An 18,644-nucleotide genomic window follows, 5' to 3' on the forward strand; every position below is an offset into this window, starting at 1 on the left:
AAAACAAGTGAATCAAAAAACAAAGATAAACCATGCATATTTGCATAATTTTATTCAGGTTGCAGAATCCACCTTTTTGTCATCGCGGAATTTTCGTCACCTTGGAGCAGAATTATTATTGTTTCTTTTTAAATCATCACAGAAGGGCACACGGATCTGACTACGCCTTTTGTAATCACGGAAGACCATGCGCATACAAGCCAAGTAGCACCGAACCATTAACTGAAGCATAAAATGGGAGAAGACCCTTTGCTCAGGGGTTGAGCAGAGGCTTCAGCAGACGAACAGTCCCCATTATCTCCAGCTTTGAAAATGGGCCTAAGGAAGCCAGGCTGGGAAAGGAACATACAGACCAGCCGCTGCCATTTCCTGTTGGTAAATGATACTGGCTGGCTAGATGAATCAGTGTTCTGACTTGAGTTTGTCTACAGAGAAGCTCAAAATGCTACTATTTTGTGCCTTAGCACAGACCAGAGGTGGAGAACCTGTTGCCTTGCAGATGATGCTGTACTCCAGCTCCCATCAGCCCCAGCCAGCATGGCCAATGGCTACAATGATGGGAACTGTATTCTCACAAAATCTGGAAGGCCACAGGCTCCCTACTTCTGCCACAGCCTGGCCCGTTGGCACCCATACAAGACAGTACCTCCTAGTCACACATGCACACTGGGCACCCACAACATTGGGTGGAACCCGGCACACCTGCATTGAACACTGCGGGGCTCATTTCTGAATAAACATGTGAATTGCGATGGGGTGTCACCAATGTCCTCTCTCTCCTGTCTTTTATGATAGGTATATCCCTATGACAAATGGGATTTCCATCTAACTTCATTTCTAAGAAACTTGCCACCCTGTTAATAAAAAATAAATGAATCTCGGAGGGGTTTCATTTGGGCTTTTTTTTGGGGGGGGGAGTCATTAAAAGGGAGTTCCACTTGTGGGAAAGACTCCTTTTGACTAAAGCCCATTAGTTTTTAATAAGGGGCTTGGGAGCATATACCCAGCACAATACATTCCTTTATATATATTCCCCCCCCCCCAAAGAACACTTTTAAAACTCTTGTCCAGGAAGAATTTTCTTTCCCTACCCCGTCTCCAATATCCTGACCCAGGCGAGTCCCTCCCAAAACAGCAGTTTCTTTTAAAGGCAATAAAGAAAATATGACACCCATCAGCCTCATTCATTTCCTCCACAACCCCGTTCAAGGTGTGAGTCGAATGCAATAGTTCCATTCAGCCTGAGAGGAACAGAAAGTAAAGAAACTAAGAGGTGACGACATTTTGCCCCTTTGTGGGAAGAGATTTGCTTTTCCTGTTTGTTTAAACATCATGCAAACTAGCTATATTTACACTTTCCTTCCTTTCTTTCATTCCTTGCCCTTAATGGTTTAGACCGGGAATGGGGAACTTGCAGCCCTCAGTATGTTGCTGGACTACAACTCCCATCATCCCTGACAGCTATGTTCCCCTGGGGCTGTGGGGAGCTGGACTCCAGCAACATCTGGAAGGCCACAGGTTCCCCATTGCTGGCATGACTCTTGCTTCCTCAGTTGGACCAGCGGCTCACACAAAATGGCCGCCAGATGTCATTTAACGACTAATCCCTCTTCAAAGGGAATTCTGTAGCTCTTTGAAGGGTACAGTACAGGGGTTTCCAAACAACCCTCAGCACCCTTCACAAACTGCAGCTCCCAGAATCCTTTGGGGGAGCCATGACTGTTTAAAGTGGTATCAGAGTACTTTAAATGTATGGTGTGAATGTGACCTCAGAATAGAGGGGACAATGATGCGAGGACAGAAATGCCAGGTGGTTCTCTTCCAAAAAAGCTTCCATGAGGGCAGAAATGCTCCCACTCGCCCAGAGACCTGGGCCACAAAGCTGTTTTTAGTAACTTTGAGGGGGGAAACAGCTCAAACCATCTCACAGGACAATAGGGAAGATAAAAGGGCGGTAACTAACCCCAAAAAGACCTGCCCTGAGTTTCTTGGAGGGACAGCAGAATAAACGTAACAGAAAAATAAACAAGCTTTCTCAAACGTTTTCCCAATTTTACAAAAGATAGTTTTGACTATCACTGCCCCACCCCCCTCACCAAGCTCATGCTGTCCAAGAACAGAAGACCATGGTACATTTGACAGGCTCCTGCTGGGAACAAAGTAAGGCCTAAAGCCCTGAGTTCAAGTTCAGAGGACAATGGCCAGCTTCAATGTCTGTCACTTCTCTGTTGGGGTCTCCTTAACATCTGGGAAACACAACTGGCTCAAGGATGAAGTTGAGGACTTGCTGGTTAGAATTTCAGGCTTTGAAATGAGAGTCTCACACAGGCTAAATATAAAGTTTCAGGTGTTACATAATTCAGTCAAGGACTGATTTCAGATCACTGAAATTTAAAGATAAGAATCAGAAGTCTGAAATAAGAAAATTAACCAGGGCATGACAACAAAGATTAGTGATGCTCAGAGAACGAGACAAGAATCTACGAGGTTTGCTCCCTTGGGGGAAATACCAGAAACAGCACGAAGACCATTTTAGATTTTAGAGAAGGGGATGGAAATTGAAGTTGCGGGGCCATCAGTTTGCAAAGGGTGATTCCGTCAGCACCAATGGAGGTTCAAAATCCTCTAATTTCCTGTTTGTGTGAAGGCCAGGCCTCAGAGTCAGGAAGCAGAAGGCTATACTCAGGGTCAGATTGAAGGGGCAAAGTTTAAGATGAAAGGTCAGGATCAGGGCACAGCCCAAGTCCACTGGTCTTTATTCTTAGAAAGGGGTCTCCTGTTTAGATGTAAGAAACTGAGAGCAAGGAAGGAAGGTCCATTGGTGCTTGGAGAAGGCCAGATATGTGGGAAGGACTTCTTGCTTTCCCCCCTCCCCTTCCTCACAAGGTCAGGGAGCAAGGTGAGTACGCTGGTGTTTGGAGAAAGCGGAGCTCCACCGGAACGACTTCCCACAGGCGCCGCAGACGTATGGGCGGGTGCCGGCGTGCTGGTGTTGGTGCTCAGCCAGGTTGCCGCGCTGCCGGAAGCTCTTGCCGCAGACGGGGCAGCGGTACGGCCTCTCAGCTGTATGAACTCGCCGGTGCTTGACCAGGTGCGAGTTCTGGGTGAAGGATTTGCCGCAGGAGGCGCAGGCGTAGGGTCTCTCGCCGGTGTGCGTCCGCTGGTGCTGGATGAGGTTGGAGCTCTGCCGGAAGCCCTTGCCGCACTCAGTGCACCGGAAAGGGCGGGCGCCCGTGTGTGTGGCCTGGTGCTTGGCTAGGTAGGAGCCCAGGGCGAAAGCCTTGCCGCAGATTGCGCAGCAGTGCGCCTTGCCCGGGGCGTGCGTGCGACGGTGCTCCGCCAAGTTGGAGCTTTGGCTAAAGATTTTGCCGCAGTCAGGGCACTTGAACGGCTTCTCGCCGGTGTGTGTCACCTGGTGGCGCAGGAGCTTCGAGCTCTGAGCAAAGCCCTTGCCGCAATCGGGGCATTTGTAGGGGCGCTCCGCCGGGTGGCAGCTGCGGCAGTGCTCGGTGAGGCGGCAGCGCCACACGAAGGTCTCGCCGCACTGAGGACACCGGGCCGGAGGGTCGCGTTGGTGCTGCCGCAGCCCCGAAAGCAACACAAAGCCCTTGCCGCACGCCGGGCACCGGAAAGGCCTCTCCTCGCCCAAGTGGCGACGCTGGTGCCTCCCCAGCTTGCCGCTGTCTGGAAAACGTTCGCCGCACGTCGGGCAGCGGTAGGCATCGTCGTCTGACATGTGGGTGCGCTCGTGCGCCGCCAGTGTGGCAAATAGCGCAAAGGACTTGCCGCACACGGCGCAGGAGTACAGCTTGTCTAAGGTGGCCTCTGTCGTGTGGCTCAGCTGGTGAATGGCAAGCTCCGAGTCACTAGGAAACGTTTCGCCACACTGGTGGCAGGAGTGGGATCTTCCATCCGCCCCATGGCTCACTTTATGCGCCAGGAGATCACTGCTGTCCGGGAAGCAAGTGCTGCAGATGGTACATTTATAAGGCTTCTCTTCCGCCTCCTCATCTCCTTTGCCAGCATGACTCACTTGGTGAAGGGCCAACTCATCCCGATCTAGGAAGGTTTTCCCACACTGGGGGCAGGGAAACGATTCCACATCCAGGTGGGTTGTCTGGTGTGCAGCCAAAGCAGTGGCCTCGGCAAAGTGGGCCCCACACTCTGGACACTCAAAGAGATTCTGCTTCCCGCTGCGAGTGCTGTGGGGATCCTCCAGGTCAGAGTTATCAGGGAAGTTCTCTCCTATCTGGTGGCAGGAGTGGGATAACTCTCCAAGGTGTAATCTCTGATGTATCTGGAGGGCAGAGCTTTCAGAGAAGCAAGCGTAACAGTCGGAGCATTTGTGTGGCTTCTCTTCCACACTGTGACTTGCCACGTGGGCGCCTAGTTCTGACTGGTCAGGGAAGGTTTCTCCACACTGATGGCAGCTGTGAGCAACTTCACTCAGATGGATCTTTTGATGCTGACTCAGCTCAGAACTCTGCCTGAAGCCTTCCCCACATTCAGAGCACATAAAGGTTTTCTCTTCCTCCTCCTCCTCTGGACGGTCATTTTGCTGCCCACCTGCATCTGAGCCCTCAAGCGAAGCATATTCATTTTGCTGCCTGCCCCGATCTGCGGCTGGCAGCGGAGTAGGGCAGAGCACTTCTGCAGCGGCATTCCCCCAGCCACTGCCGTTGGCGCGATGGTTGCGCACGTGCTTGGCCAGGTCAGAGCTGACGCCAAAGCAGCGGCCGCACTCCCTGCACAGGTAGGGCTTTTCGCCGGTGTGGGTCCGCCGGTGCGTGACGAGGGTGGACTTGCGCCCGAACCGCTTCCCGCAGTCGGGGCAGGCGTGGGGGCGCTCACCCGAGTGCGTGCGCAAGTGGTGCGCCAGGGTGGAGCTCTGCGAGAAACGGGCCCCGCACTGGTGGCACCGGAAAGGCTTCTCCCCCGTGTGCACCCGCTGGTGCTCCGCGAGCGTAGAGCCCCGGGCGAAGCGCTTCCCGCACTCGCCGCAGGCGTGGGGGCGGCGCCCACCGTGCGCCTTGAGGTGCTCCGCCAGCGAGGAGCTCCAGCTGAAGCCGCGGCCGCATTCGGGGCACCGGAATGGGCGCTCCCCGGTGTGGATCCTCTGGTGCTTCACCAGGTTTGAGCTCTGGGCAAAGCCCTTGCCACACTCCGAGCAGCGGAACGGCCGAGGGTCTGTGGCGATGGAGGCCTCCTCGTCCTTCTCTCCTGGCGCTGCTTGGCCCCAGTCCCAGCTCTCCAGGCAAGTTGAGGCCCCTTGCTCCTCAGCACCTTCCACCATTTCCTCCTCTTCCTCACTTGTGTCAGAACCTGGTGGGAGAAAGGAAGATTGTGAAGAAGTGCTGTGCTGGATCAGGCTTATTGTCACAGGAGCGTGTAGGGAAGTGAGGCTACAGGGAACCAGGCAAAGGGGGCTTCTCAGTAGTGGCGCACTCCCTGTGGAACGCCCTCCCTTCAGGCGTCAAGGAAATGAACAACTATCTGATTTTTAGAAGACACCTGAAGGCAGCCCTGTTTAGGGAAGTTTTTAATGTTTGATGTTTTATCGTGTTTTTAATACTCTGTTGGGAGCCACCCAGAGTGGCTGGGGAAACCCAACCAGATGGGCGGGATATAAATAAATTGTTGTTGTTGTTATCACACAGTTCAAAGTTGGAATTAATTCTTTATTAGCAAAAACGCGACCCTCACAGACTTGGCTGAGTGTCAGGCCTAATGGGGACAGCCAGTGGCGGAGGAAGAGGAGTGGGGGGGCGAGTGCACTGCCCCCAGCAGTGCGATCCCGGTGGGGTGCCATCGCGGCTGCCCCCCCGCCCACGCTGGGTGCCACGCCCTCACAGGCAGCATGCCACGCCCCCAGGACATGTACCAGCCCCGCACCCGCCTGCTCTCCGCACCCCTGGTGCTGCAGCATGAAGCTCTGCCACCGGGGACAGCAAGTCATCTCCCACCCTATGGGAGGGATTTTTGTCTCCATGGAGCAGTTGCTGAGACTGAAAATCCGTGCCTCCCCGTAGCTTCCTAGGTCCCCTCCTCTCCAGGTCTTTTTTCTAGCAATCAGAAACTGTGCCTGCAAGCAGCCACCTCTCCTCCGCCCTTTTCATGCCTTGTCTGGTTCTGGGAGACCAGCGGACAGCTACGTATTCCTGAACTGCAGGGGGTTTTGAACTAGGCATTCCTCAGGGTTCCTTCCAATTCTACAGCTTTATGATTCTATGAAAATCAAGCACATAACAAAATCATCGCAGGCCTAAGACCAACCAGCCCAAGTCGCTCCCGTGAGCGTCCTGGCCATGTGGGGATGTAGAGCTTGGTTTCCCCAAAGTTCTAACCGCTAGACCACACTGTCCCCTCCGTGCAAGCAAGCCATTGCTCCTTACCTGCGTTGACCACTGTCAGCTCCTGCCTCTCTCCTGGCTCTGGCAGCTGCATCTCCTCCCCGTGCTCCATCCAGGGGAAATGTGGTTTGACGACTGAGAACCTAAAGGACAAGCCATTTAGACGGGGCAACCTTACAGAACCTTCCTCACACAAATCTCACATGCCCATTAAAAATAAATAAAAATTCAAGGGTTGGGGTGGCCCAAAAATCCTTCGGGTTTTTTCACAAAGTGGATGTTCACACTGAAATATGGGTTCCCTGAGCCTGTGAATCAAAGACCTACATTGACCAGAAGAACACTTGTCATTTTCTCGTAAGTGACTCTCCTTTCTGCATTGCACAAATGATGCCTAGATCAACCACCCCAAACACTGCAATGGGCAGGCGAGGCCTTAGTGGTGGTGTCACCACAGGGCCCTGCCTAGTTGATGGTGGCCCATGACAGAACCTTTTCAGTGGTGGCCCCATGTTTGTGGAATGAGGGGAGGTGCCCAGGGAATTGGGAGAGGTCATTCTTCCTTGGGCACTCAGTTCTACAACCACTACCACCTGCCAAGACCAGAGTTCTTGCAAAAGTGCCACATCGAAGTCTCGAGTGCCACATGGACATCAGAGCATATGCAACCCCAGGACTGTTAAGTGTCACACAGCCTGGTCTTGCATATGTTTCCCCAGAAGAAAGACCCAGCTGAGTTCACTCACTCCCAGGTAAATGGGCATAGAATTGAGCAGCCCTCATTGGGTTTATAAAGGTAAGGAAAGGAAAAGGAGAAAGAAAGTGGATTGTACTTTGGGATGCTGGGATCGTCCTCCTCCAGAGGAAAGGGTCCATTGTTTTCAGCATCCACTGGGAAGCCTGGGTAGGGTACCAATTCCATCTGCATGGGAGAGAAGAGAGTGTCAGTAGATGGGGACAAAGCTGGGTGAGGCTCCCACACTGCTAGCTCTGGCCTGGATAAAGATTTTGCCCGATAAGGTGTAGAAGCAGCATCCCTCTCTCCCTCTCTGACACTTACAGACACAGGGATGAGAGGGGGAAGGGCAAGCCAGCAGGAAGGCATTTCGCACCCACACCATAACTTCAAAGCAGCCTTATACCACTGTTAAGAGTCACGGCTTCTCCCACAAAGAACCCTGGGAATTGTAGCTTGGCATAAAGACGAATCAGAGCTCGCCTTTCAGGGTAGTTGTGAGAATGACGCATGTATGCAGAGAATAAGATAAAACAATGTAAATCACACCTACAAAAAAACAAGTCTCCAAGTCAGACTCTTTGTCCTACCAGGGCCACTCCTGCACCATACCTTTAAACTACTCTTGTATCACTCTTTTTTGGGCTCCCACACCCTCCAAAAAAAGAATCATAGGAACTGTAGTTTGTCAAGGCTGCGGGCCTCGCAGAACTACATGTCCCAGCACCCTCGACAAACTACAATTCCCAGGACTGTTAAGGTGGCATTGGAGTGTTCTGAATGTATGGCGTGACCCCGGGGGAAATCTTGTGGCGGAACCGAAGCTGGGAAGGAAAACAGCCCGCTTAGGTTTACGGTGCCACGCGCATGCCCCAGGGACACGCACATCCCCAGGTCCGCTCGGGGCCTAAAGGGAGCGGCCCCCTCTCTGCAAAGGATCGCGCTTGGGAAGGATCGGGACCACATCCTTACACCTTCCTCTTCGCACCTCGGAACCGCAGGTCCTTTCCTACAGGACTCTCGAGGTCTCCGTAGCCTCCTTGTACCTCCCAAATTCTTGCTTTTAGCTGGGCTCCCTCATCTCCGCGTGCCAGGGCAGAGGGAGAGCGCTCTCCATAAACCCAACATCACGCAGCCCCGGCCAGAGCGCACAAGCGCAGCAGCTTCGGGGCGCGCCTTCCGCGAGGGCCCCCATTCCCGATCCCCGGGCCTGGAGACCTGAGCCTCGTTGCCAGGCCCCCCTTTGCCAGGATCTTTGTCCCTTCTTCCGCCCCCGGGGCAGCGTACGGCCTGGCCTTCTCCAAGGTCCCTTGGTACTGTGCGCAGCCGGGTGCCTTCCGGCGAAGGCTCCCCCTTTCCTCCCCAGCCCCTCACCCGCGCTGCGCTGCCACCCCTTACCGTCTCCATAGCCCCCCTGCACGGCTCGCAGCACGCGAGGGGTTAAGCCCGGCAGACAATGCACCACCGCCAGGCCCAGCTCCGCCTCCTCCTGCCCGCCTGGCCTCCCGCTTGGCTCCGCTCCCCCCTTCCCTTCCCGGCGCACCAGGAGCACTAGCAGCCAGCAGAGACCGGAGATCTCGTGCGCGTGCCGCCTTCCGAGCTCCCCCCACATCTCCCCCCAGGCAGGGACGAGAGCTGATGGAGGGGGGGCGCGGTTGTCAGGGGTGGAATCACACTCGCTGCCCCAATCCCCATGGCAAAAGCCGAAGGGCTCCGTGGATGAGTCGTGGCGCGCGTTATAGTAAAATGACCTTGGGTAATTCATTTCTTCACCCACGCGTTGTCAGCCAGCCAGCCTGGCTGGATCAGATTATGTCTGTAGGGCAGAAATATTGTTTCATTAGTCCTACGAGAATAGAGGACAACGGGAGGAAACCCACTTGGCATTCCCCAGTGGTGAAAGGGTTAGAAAAATAAATTGTCCCAAAGACATTGTGTATTAGGAAAGGAGTGTCAATTGCTTATTAGGCAATTGCTTAATAGGCGCCACCCCAAATATGCTTTCGTATGCTTTCAGTGACAGGAAGGACATAGTGCCCACAAAGGATGTGAAGGCGAAATTGTCTTTGAACACGTGCAGAGGCCCTAAGCAATCTTTTAAAAATTTAACTCCGGAATTTACTTCCACACGATGTTCTGGGGGGGGGGCGCACTAGCTTAGGTGGTTTACACGCACTCAGAAGTCTCATGGTCCGCTTTACCTATCTAATACTGTATTGGATGTCAAATATCAGATACCATCAGATGTCGCTGAAAGTCAGTGTTAGGATGTCGGGAAAAAACAGTAACATATTTGGCACGAAATTTTTGCAGGAGAGGATTTTGAGGTGGATTTGTGCGACCATTTCCCCCCAGCTCTGGTGACATTTAACATGAAATGTTTGTTAGCATGTTGCACACCTCATAGCGCAAAAATGGAAAAGTGAACCAGGCCATTGGTCCATCTCCCTCAATACTGTCAACACTGATTGCGGGAGCTCTCCAGGGTTTCAGGCAGGGGCCTCTCCCAGCAGTACCTGAGATGCCAGGACTTGAACCTGGTACCACCCCCTTGGTAAATAAGACTCCCCACTTCCTTCTCAGCCGGAATTCTGGCTTCCCTCCCTAACCCCTTCCGAGAATCCAGTTGCAGATTTTGTCTCCTGATGGGGCTCCTGTGGCATTTAACAGGCGTAGGGATATGACTTTTCTCCGGCCTAGAGAGACAGCGATGCAGCAGCAGTGCAGGGCTGGCTCCCACTCCGCAGAGGGAGCAGGAGGTGCGCCGGTCACAACAAGGAGGGCTTTTCGCATTGTGACCAGCATCGCTCAGGACCTTTCAATCCACATTCTGACATTGTTGCCCCGCTGATGCCCCGCCCGAAGCAAAAGGTTGGCGACCCCTCCTCGCTCCCCCCGCCCCTTCCTGATTGGAAACCAGGCTGTCCTTTTGTCCAGGGAGGAAAGGGTTACGCAGGCGGGGCGCGAGGCGCAGGGAAGCTTCCGGTCCCCGCCAGAGCTTCCGGGAGAGCAAAGGGAGGAGCAGCAGCAGCAGCAGCAGCATTTGGGTGAGAAGCTGGGGGGCTGCAAATGAAAGGGGGGGGGGGGATCCCGTGGCCGAGCATCGATTGTTTGCAGGCAGTTGCATCATTTTCAGCCGCTTCCTTGGCAAAAGCGCTGCATGTGTCGCACCGACCCCCAAATTCAGCATAAGTTGCAAGCATACATTGCAACTCGGGTCCTGCTTTAGGCTTGCATATGGCTGGCCGCTGTGAGAGCAGGGATGGTAGGCAACGTAAGTTTTGCTCAGGAGTAGGCCTGTTGAAATGAACGGGCCCTAGCTTCGTCATGTCCATTAATTTCACTGGGTCTGCCTTGAATAAAACTTAGACGACAGATCCACACCATACGTTTAAAGCATGCGGCATCTCAAAAAAAACAAACCCGGGAGTTGTAGTTTTACCCTTGCAAAGCTGCAGTTCCCAGCACCCTTAACTCTGGGGATTCTTAGGGGTGGGAGCCATGAGCTGTAAACGTGTGTTGCATGTGCTTTACATGTATGACGTATGTATAGGACAAATACCTTCCATGATGCTAGACTAGATGGGCCATTCGCCTGATCTGTCATGATCCTACTGCCAGTACACTGAGTCACCCCGAGTTCTTGTTTTTACCACCGTTCATCTGAGGATCACAGGGTGGTATGGTCTAATATAGAACAGGGATGTGGGAAAACACATATCCACACTATATATTAGGATTGGGAAACCTGTGACTCTCCAGATATTGCACTCCAGTTCCCTTCAGCCCTCAGCCAATGTGATCAATGGCCAGAGATTATGGTTACAGTTCAGCAACCTCTGGAGGTTCCCCATCCTTGCTATACATAATTTTATAAACTGCTATCAAAGCTCTCTAAACTCTTTGGCTACGGCTTCCTCATTCCATTTCCATTCCGGAGAGGAGCTTTACTAAGTACTCCTAGTTTTATGAAGGTTGTGTTTAATATTTTCTATTACTCCGGTTTACCCCACTGCTACAGAACTGCCTGCCCTTTGTTTGATGCTTTTAATATCTAAAATAAGAAACTGGTCAGGAAGTCATGCCTTTTAAAATTCCATAATATTTTACCGCTGCTGGAGGGAAATGGTAGCAAAATGGAATTAAAAACTATTTCGGAATGGAAAACTCATGAAATTTCCTTGTAGGAGATTCTTTGAGCAGATGCTGCTATGAACCCACAGTGAGCCTTCAGCATCATGTGCAGGTGGAGATCCAGTTAGAGAGGAGAAAAAGATCCTATGTACTTTTGAGCATAATTTCAGGCACCCCTGAAGGTACAAAAACATTCTAGTGCCTGGGTTTAGGGATAGCAGTACACCCAAGGAGTATACTGTTCATCTGAATGTGTATCTGAGCCTTTTTAGCATTATGAAAGGTGGTTACTCACTCTGATCCTGGGGATAATACTGAGCTGGAAATGTTTGTATGATTTGTGTGTGTGTGTTAATATTGGAATTGCCTCTTGAATCTTTTCTCCTCCCCAGCTTTTGTCTGCTCAAGCGAGCCCCCTTCCATCCTGCCCACCCCCCTTGCCATGAAGAAAACCCTACGCAAAAACCAAGGCGAGCGTTACCGCCTGAAATTCCGGCGCCTGCGCCGTGCGGCCAAAGTGCTGGTTTACGAGAACGCAGCTCTGTGCGACGAGATTGCCAGGCTCGAGGCGAAATACCTGCGTGTCCGTGAAGAGCGCCGGTTCCTGCTCGCTCGCCTGTTGCAAGCGCAAGCCCTGGCTGAAGATGAGCCTCCTCTGCCGGCCGTCGCTTCCGCTTCGCAGCCCTCGCCGGATGAGCCGGCTGCCCGCAAGCCCCGCCGAGAACGCAAAGGCAAAGAGAACGGCCGGGCCTCCAAGCGCAGGGCGGCCCCCGATCTCAGCGTCCGCCGGCTGGTTCCGCCGCTTCCCTTGGATCCTTCCGGGCGGCCGGTTTTACCCATTGCGTTGGGTCCACTGACCGTCTACAGCTTGGGGGAAATTGTTCCCGACCGCCCAGGCTTCCACACGGAGACGGCCATCTATCCCGTCGGTTACTGCAGCACCAGGATCTTCGCCAGCACCCGCAGACCAGTTCACCGCTGCCTCTACACCTGCCAGATCAAGGACGGCGGTGGCGGGCCACACTTTGAGATTGCCCCTGAGGATGAGCCGGGCTGCGTGGTCGCTGGCTCCACTCCTGACGCCTGCCACGCTCAGCTTCTTGAGGCTGTGGGAGCAGCGCAGCTTGAGCCAGCAGGGGCCGAGTTCTTTGGCCTCTCCCACCCGGCCATTCAGCACCTCATCCAGAGCTGCCCAGGAGCTCGCAAGTGCACCGGGTACCGCTGGCTGCGCTTTGAGGTGTGCCGCCAAGCGGATGGCCCCCCTCCTGAGGGGTTGCCCTCAGGAAACCCTGGGACTGACTATGAGGCTTTCCAAAGCCAAGGCCTGGCTGGGCCTGTGGGCCTGGACTTCCCCACCGCCACCCCTTCCCCACCAAGTGGCAACGGATATGCAGAACTTTTCCTGCCCTGCGCTCCCTCAGGAGGATCCCCCATCCCCCAAAGCCCAGAGAGTGACACTGACTGAATTGGGCCGGAGGCCACAGGCCGGAGCCGTCCATTATTCCACCTGAGTTTTCTAGTAGCTGCAACTGCATAGATGTCATAAGCTGCTAGTTCTGCTTTGAAGCTGGAGCTGTCTCTTTTATTCTTCATGGGCATCAGTTTGCATGGAGACACCCTAACAGGGGTCGCCAATGTGGTGCCCTGCAGATGCGGTTGGACTACAGCTCCCATCAGCCTGAGCTAGTATGGCCAATGATCAGGCATGATGGGAATCACAGTCTTAATAGCACCTGGAGGGCACTGTGTTGGCTATTTCTCCCCTGGAGTAGCCATGTATTTACATTCACACACACTATTGAAATAAGTACTTCAAATGATTGCTTGTCCATTTTCTTCTTTCGGTGTTTCTGCTTTAATGAAAATCACTGTCACTAATGGTTTGGGGTTTCCTTGGGTCGAGCCGGAGCAGAATTAGGCCAGTATTGGTGGAATCATGTGGGCATGCTTAACTCTCTACAAAGAGACATCTGCATCGGAGGAGGAGCTGATGGTGACTGAACAAAGCATTGTGACAGGTTCTTCTACTTTCTTGGGCCTGTATGATAAGAGGCTTGTATACAGGACTCATCAGTGAAATCTGTTTGTAATAAAGCTTTTGAAATTTTGCCCCTGCCTGCAGGAATCTTTGAGATCAGGTATGTGAGAGCACAGTTCCATTAAAGGATTCTCTCTTGTGGACTTTTCGGCCTCCACAATCTCCCAGTTTTGGTCAGATTTTGGTAATAGTTGGGAGGGCTGGCTTTTTTCAAGGTAGGAAGCAGTGGGTTTTGTTTTAATGGTACATACTATATAAATAACATAAACCAGTTTCAGACTAAAATGGCTGAACAGCTTCTACCAAAAAACAACAACAGCCACTGCCACCCTGAACCAGAGCACATATATGTTCCCACTCTTTGTGGTAGGTTATTTTTTGTAGTTTTGCAGGTGTACTGGGAATTCTGTAGATTCTTCACAAAATGACAGTGTATAGCATAGAGCTATAGTGTAAAAGCCACAGTACATAAACACAGAGATACTGAAAGGACAGGTACTTGGAAAGAGACTCACTATCTACCATAGTGAGGCACTGGTAGATGTCCAGTGAAATCCACACTCTCACATGCACCCAATGCAGGCACAGGGAGATGCTTAAAATGCAGGCATGCAGGTATCCACCTGTTAATATCACACATTTGTATGCGCAGCCACCAAACAAATACCAAAAGGGCAGCAGCCTCATGTGCAGAGAGCAATCCACACCACCTCTCACATGCAGCTACAAAGGCAGGTAGGTGCTCAATTTACACACGTCAATAAGGGATCACACGGCAACATACACAAATAGTTTTGAAGACAGGTGTACTAGCTGCCAACATACTCCCAAACACTCGCTCTCTAGCGTTCACTGAAGGAAGTGTAGAGAGAGTGCATTCAGGCACAAGGCAGAAATTTCCCTTGGCTAGCTCTCCTTATCTCTTATGGAGATTGCTCCTCTGGACACATAATGAAAAAACAAGCATGACCCAGTATTTTTGGGAGCCTCAAGTAGGCGGGTAATGGCTAATCCTCTTATTCATTTCCAGTCAAAACTCCTTATTCCCACTTCTCCTCTATGCAACAGAACCAGAAGGCTACAGCAAACACAAAACTTTAATTAGCTCTCTCCAAACGTCAGGCAACACTCAGGATAAAGACGGGAATCGTGGCTTGTTGAACACACCATTTTCTGCCTCTTGACAACAAATGCCTTCCAAGGCAAAATACATGTGAGCTTTCAGACTGCTTCCACCACACTTAAAAACATGACGCCTGCTTTGCAGCCTTCCACTCTTACAAAGTGGACAATGTTATCAAAGGTTTTTGCCCTTGCAGGGTTATTCAGCAATCACACCCACCTCCAAACAATGCCTGAGAAAACATAAAAATCCCACTTGGATCATTTGGGCATCGAGTCAGGTGGTGAGGTAGTGAGGCATTCAGTAACTATGCCATTGCTAGCTCATGAATAACCTCAATTCATTGGCTGTTCCTGGGCCATCAATAAGACTAAAAGTCCATGGACCTTGCTTCAGTACTGGAACTCCAGAGAACGTTGCGGCTTCAAGGAGGAGGCCTTTGTAGTGAACACTCCTTGGATTTTCCAGCAGAAGAAGTGTGCAAAACAGGGCCAGAATCCAGCCTTGCCAGAGTGCTCACTCGACATCCACAGCTGCTCGGGGGCCCCTTAGATTTTGCTCACAGTGTGGGCCTGCCTCCAGGTAAGGTACCATTAACTATGAGAGAAAAGTCCAGCAGGGGAGACAAGTGGAAGCATCAGCAGCACAGTAACCCTCATTCCTGGCTGCCAACCTTAACTGCTCAGAAAAGGCACCTCAAATTTGACCTCGCAGCAAGGCTTCTGGCATGGTGCACATCAGGCCACAGCTTATAGCAGTCTTCTGCCACTGATGCTGAGAGAGGTTCTCCAGGGAGGCTCATCAATCTATGCAATATTGTCGTACACACGGACAACATCCAGGTTGTCCCGTAGAGCCTCCAGCAGCCGCGACGCCTGATCCATCTCCTCGTCCGATAACTGGGTGCTGACGGTCGGGATGAACTCAAGGCCGACAGAGACAGAACAGAGGCCCAGCGAGTCGAGCTTTTCACGGACCTGGCGCAATGTTGGCATGGCGCAAACAAACTGGGCAGAAGGGGGCAAAAGAAGAAAGGCATTCAGCCACAAACGCTTCGTAGACTCGAACACAGTAGTGCAGCTACATGAGAAACCTGCCTCTCACCTTCAGAAGCATCTTCTCGTTCTCATCTTCCTCCTCTTGGACATCTTCCGCTCCAGCCTCGATAGCCAGCTCCAGGGCCTGGTCCAAGGTGACGGCGTTGCCGGACCGGTTCTCGCTGCTCACCGTGACAACGCCCTTCTTCTCAAAGTTATGTTGGGCACCCTCGACAAGTTGTCCCCTGCGGGGAACACAAATTGGGGGGAAGCAATCCGCCCGTCCCCAGCACGGACATGTTCAAAACTAGAAGCAGTGTGGGAATACAGTTTGCTCAGAGGCTGCATATAGAACTCATGCCTGACGTGCAGGCCTCAGTCCTGTACCATACACACAATATTTAACCATGTCCTTCCCAGAGAAATCAGGTTCCTACGGTCCCACCTCCAACTTACTAGAGTACATTCCTCTCCTCCCAGAGAGAAACTAAAAAACCCCAACCAAAACACCCTTTATTGCAGGCTTCCCCAACCCAGAGACTTCCAAGTACTTTGGGGTACAACTCCCATTAGCCCCAGCCAAAGCAGTCATGCTGGCTGGCAGCAGATGGTAGCTGGAGTCCAAAATGTCTCAAGGGCATCAGGTTGGGCAAGGCTGGCATTTTGACACACTCTGAATGCCAGCTCCTATAAGCCCCAGCCAAAGGTCACAGATCGGAGTTGTGGTCCAACAAGAGTAGGAGAGCCATGGTTTCCCTAGCCACTCTGGGCGGCTTCCAACAGAATATTAAAAGCACAATAAAACATCAAACATTAAAAATTTCCCTAAACAGGGCTGCCTTCAGATGTCTTCTGTAGTTGTTTATTTTCTTGACATCTGGTGGGAGGGCGTTCCACAGGGTGGGCGCCACTACCAAGAATCTTGCAGTGAGGGAACTACCGGAAGGCCCTCATAGCTGGACCTCAGTGTCCGGGCTGAACGATGGGGGTGGAGATGCTCCTTCAGGTATTCTGGATCAAGGCCATTTAGGGCTTTAAAGGTCAGCACCGACACTATGAATTGTGCTCGGAAACGTACTGGGAGCCAATGCAGTTCAATGGCCACTCCCAGTCACCAGTCTAGCTGCCATATTCTGGATTAGTTGCAGTTTCCGGGTCACCTTCAAAGGTAGCCCCATGTGGAGTGCATTGCAGTAGTCCAAGCGGGAGAGCATGCACCACTCTGGTAAGACAGTCTGCGGGCAGGTAGGGTCTCAGCCGGCGTACCAGATGGAGCTGGTAGACAGCTGCCCTGAACACAGAATCTTCCTCACGTTCCCCATCATGTAGAGATGAGGTGGGGAGAGGAGGATGTGTTATCCCCACTGCCTCTGTCCTGCCCCTGATATCCCAGCCCCACAGCCCTCCAAGCATTGGGGCTGAATGTTTGCAGTTGCAACACTGAAATGCATGGGGAATCTGCCTGAGTCGAAGAGCCATTGGAAGTTCAGGTCCAAGAAGTAAGAGGGTAGGACGGTGGGGAACATAGAAGAGAAGGAGCAGCCAACATCTGCTGTCCGCCAGTCCAAAGGGAATCCAGAAAAGCCGCACTGTGACCATCGGGAAGCAAATAATCCAGACCCTCTCCTCCTAACCCTTCACCCCCACACTAACCCGTGTTTGTTCAGAAGATGCCGGATTTCATTGAAGGACCTTTTCGTATTGTCCGTCAGCATCTCAATTAGTAGGGTGCAGCCACCAGGGCCTCGCACCCCATACAGCAGGTAGGACGATCTGATTTTTTCCTACCAAAAGACAAAGGTGAAAAGAACAGTAAGTTGTATCTTGAGGGACAGACACACACACACACACAGACAGATGATGGGAGTTGTAGTTCAGCGCCATGTGGAGAGTCAAAAGGTTTTCCACCACTACTACTACTACCAATTTACGTTTTGGGCAAGGGAAGACACAAAAGACAGCGAGTGATTTCCTTGTTACCCCACCAGACACACACACACACACAACTTTCTCCTCTCACACAACAGAGCCCTGGCTCCAAACAGCTCAGAAACGTACCCCGCGGGTGAGTGCTGCTTCGATGGAGGCCTTGGGCATGCTCTTGCTGCGGCACTGCTCAATAACATTGGCGAGATTCGTGTTCAGTTCTGGGTTGGGTCCGCCTTCTGGCAAAAACAATGCAGGAAGACAGAAGATTACCCTTAAACAAATGGTTTATCATAAAGCGTTGTCTCGCTTCACAGAATGATGGGAACGCAAGAGCGTCTTTGCCTTGAAGTGTTTACAATCGAAAATTCAGCATAAGGAAGAAACACCATGGACAGAATAATTGCCACGCACAGGAAGAACCAGGATATAGTTTGAGTGCCTCGCTTGGAGTTCTATAAATCATTTAATGTGCCAACGCGAATAGAAGTTATTAATAGTGCAGCTGTTGTATAAGGGATTATTATTTTGACTGGAATATAATTGAAATCAATAAGATTTTGGAATGCAGAAATAAAGAAAATCATCAAACCATCAAATCTAGCACGCGGGCGGCCGCTGAAATTATATAATTCGGTATTTGAATGATTGGTATTAGTAATGGTATTATAATTTGGTATTGTTATAATGAGGCTATTATTGGATTGTAACTGAAAATTAATAAAAAGAATTATAAAAAAAAAATAAGAAAACTCAGCATAGTGGAGGGGAATGTAGCCTAGTGCATTCTGTATAAATCTTGGGAGCTGGGGAACAGGTACTGCGGGGATGGCCACTGACCAGATTTGTTGCTCCAAGTATGTGGGCAAAGCTGGGTTTTGCCCATGCTTGCCAGAGACTGGTGGCACACATGCCACGCAGCAAGTGGAAACATGGGAGCCTAGCTGTGCGCTAGGAATCTCCACTTCCATCGCAGAATAGCAACAGAAATCCTGCCTCTGTACCTCTTACAGCCAGTCGGATCAACATGCTAAGCTTCTGGAAGACACGGCCCCGAGCTTCGTCCTTCGGACCCTTAATGTTTTTGACCTTGGACCATTTGTTGTGTCCGGCGAAGGCAGCACAGGAGGTGTGGACAGCGCGATGCGGGTGCTCCAGTAACATCAGAAGGCGTGGCCGGAAGAGGACACTCATCCTCACGAGACTGGAACCTACAGACATGGCTTGGATGGGACGGAAGAGCTTCCGTCTTGACGTTCAATCTTGGAAACAAATGGGGGGGGGATGACTGTTATGATAT

The 18,644-nt window shown here is 51.8% G+C and overlaps 3 protein-coding genes across 8 annotated transcripts in view; 1 reads left to right on the plus strand and 2 right to left on the minus strand.

The window, feature by feature from the left end:
* Positions 1 to 28: 28 nt before the first annotated feature.
* Positions 29 to 8,831, minus strand: LOC307200581 (uncharacterized protein). The gene is made up of 4 exons (XM_079949128.1): positions 8,485 to 8,831; positions 7,184 to 7,272; positions 6,393 to 6,493; positions 29 to 5,322 (listed from the first exon to the last, which is right to left on the minus strand). The coding sequence occupies exons 1-4, from the start codon at positions 8,491 to 8,493 to the stop codon at positions 2,888 to 2,890; spliced, it is 2,634 nt and encodes an 877-aa protein (XP_079805254.1). The 5' UTR covers positions 8,494 to 8,831; the 3' UTR covers positions 29 to 2,887.
* TBRG1 (transforming growth factor beta regulator 1) lies at positions 7,399 to 13,329 on the plus strand. 4 transcript variants are annotated; one of them, XM_079949131.1, is made up of 2 exons: positions 7,399 to 8,111; positions 11,613 to 13,329. In XM_079949131.1, exon 2 carries the CDS (start codon positions 11,663 to 11,665, stop codon positions 12,683 to 12,685), a length of 1,023 nt encoding a protein of 340 aa, XP_079805257.1. In that variant the 5' UTR covers positions 7,399 to 8,111; positions 11,613 to 11,662; the 3' UTR covers positions 12,686 to 13,329. The 4 variants fall into 4 exon arrangements, with proteins under 4 accessions (XP_079805257.1, XP_079805258.1, XP_079805255.1 ...); XM_079949132.1 differs by having other exon boundaries at positions 8,067 to 8,087; XM_079949129.1 differs by lacking the exon at positions 7,399 to 8,111 and adding an exon at positions 9,770 to 9,957.
* A 1,008-nt stretch (positions 13,330 to 14,337) lies between these two features.
* TACO1 (translational activator of cytochrome c oxidase I) overlaps positions 14,338 to 18,644 on the minus strand; it is a 6,891-nt gene continuing 2,584 nt past the window's right edge. For all 3 annotated transcript variants that reach the window (XM_079951174.1, XM_079951173.1, XM_079951175.1), the window contains exons 2-6: positions 18,349 to 18,606; positions 17,477 to 17,583; positions 17,072 to 17,202; positions 15,486 to 15,663; positions 14,338 to 15,388 (exon numbers count right to left, since the gene is read on the minus strand). In XM_079951174.1, the coding sequence (XP_079807300.1) occupies positions 15,188 to 15,388; positions 15,486 to 15,663; positions 17,072 to 17,202; positions 17,477 to 17,583; positions 18,349 to 18,565 (834 nt within the window). In that variant the 5' untranslated portion in view covers positions 18,566 to 18,606 and the 3' untranslated portion in view covers positions 14,338 to 15,187. The remainder of the gene's footprint in view (positions 15,389 to 15,485; positions 15,664 to 17,071; positions 17,203 to 17,476; positions 17,584 to 18,348; positions 18,607 to 18,644) is intronic.

This window comes from Podarcis cretensis, assembly GCF_951804945.1.
Source record: "Podarcis cretensis genome assembly, chromosome: 13".
In the NCBI taxonomy this organism is placed as follows: Eukaryota; Metazoa; Chordata; class Lepidosauria; order Squamata; family Lacertidae; genus Podarcis; species Podarcis cretensis.

What these genes read in the sequence shown, in the direction of transcription:
- LOC307200581 (XM_079949128.1), bottom strand. An exon ending in GACGATCCCAGCATCCCAAA is followed by an intron (nt 6,494 to 7,183) that starts GTACAATCCACT and finishes CTTGTCCTTTAG; the next exon opens with GTTCTCAGTCGTCAAACCAC. An exon ending in GCTGACAGTGGTCAACGCAG is followed by an intron (nt 5,323 to 6,392) that starts GTAAGGAGCAAT and finishes TTCTCCCACCAG; the next exon opens with GTTCTGACACAAGTGAGGAA.
- TBRG1 (XM_079949131.1), top strand. Translation starts at nt 11,663, where the DNA reads ATGAAGAAAACCCTACGCAAAAACCAAGGCGAGCGTTACCGCCTGAAA.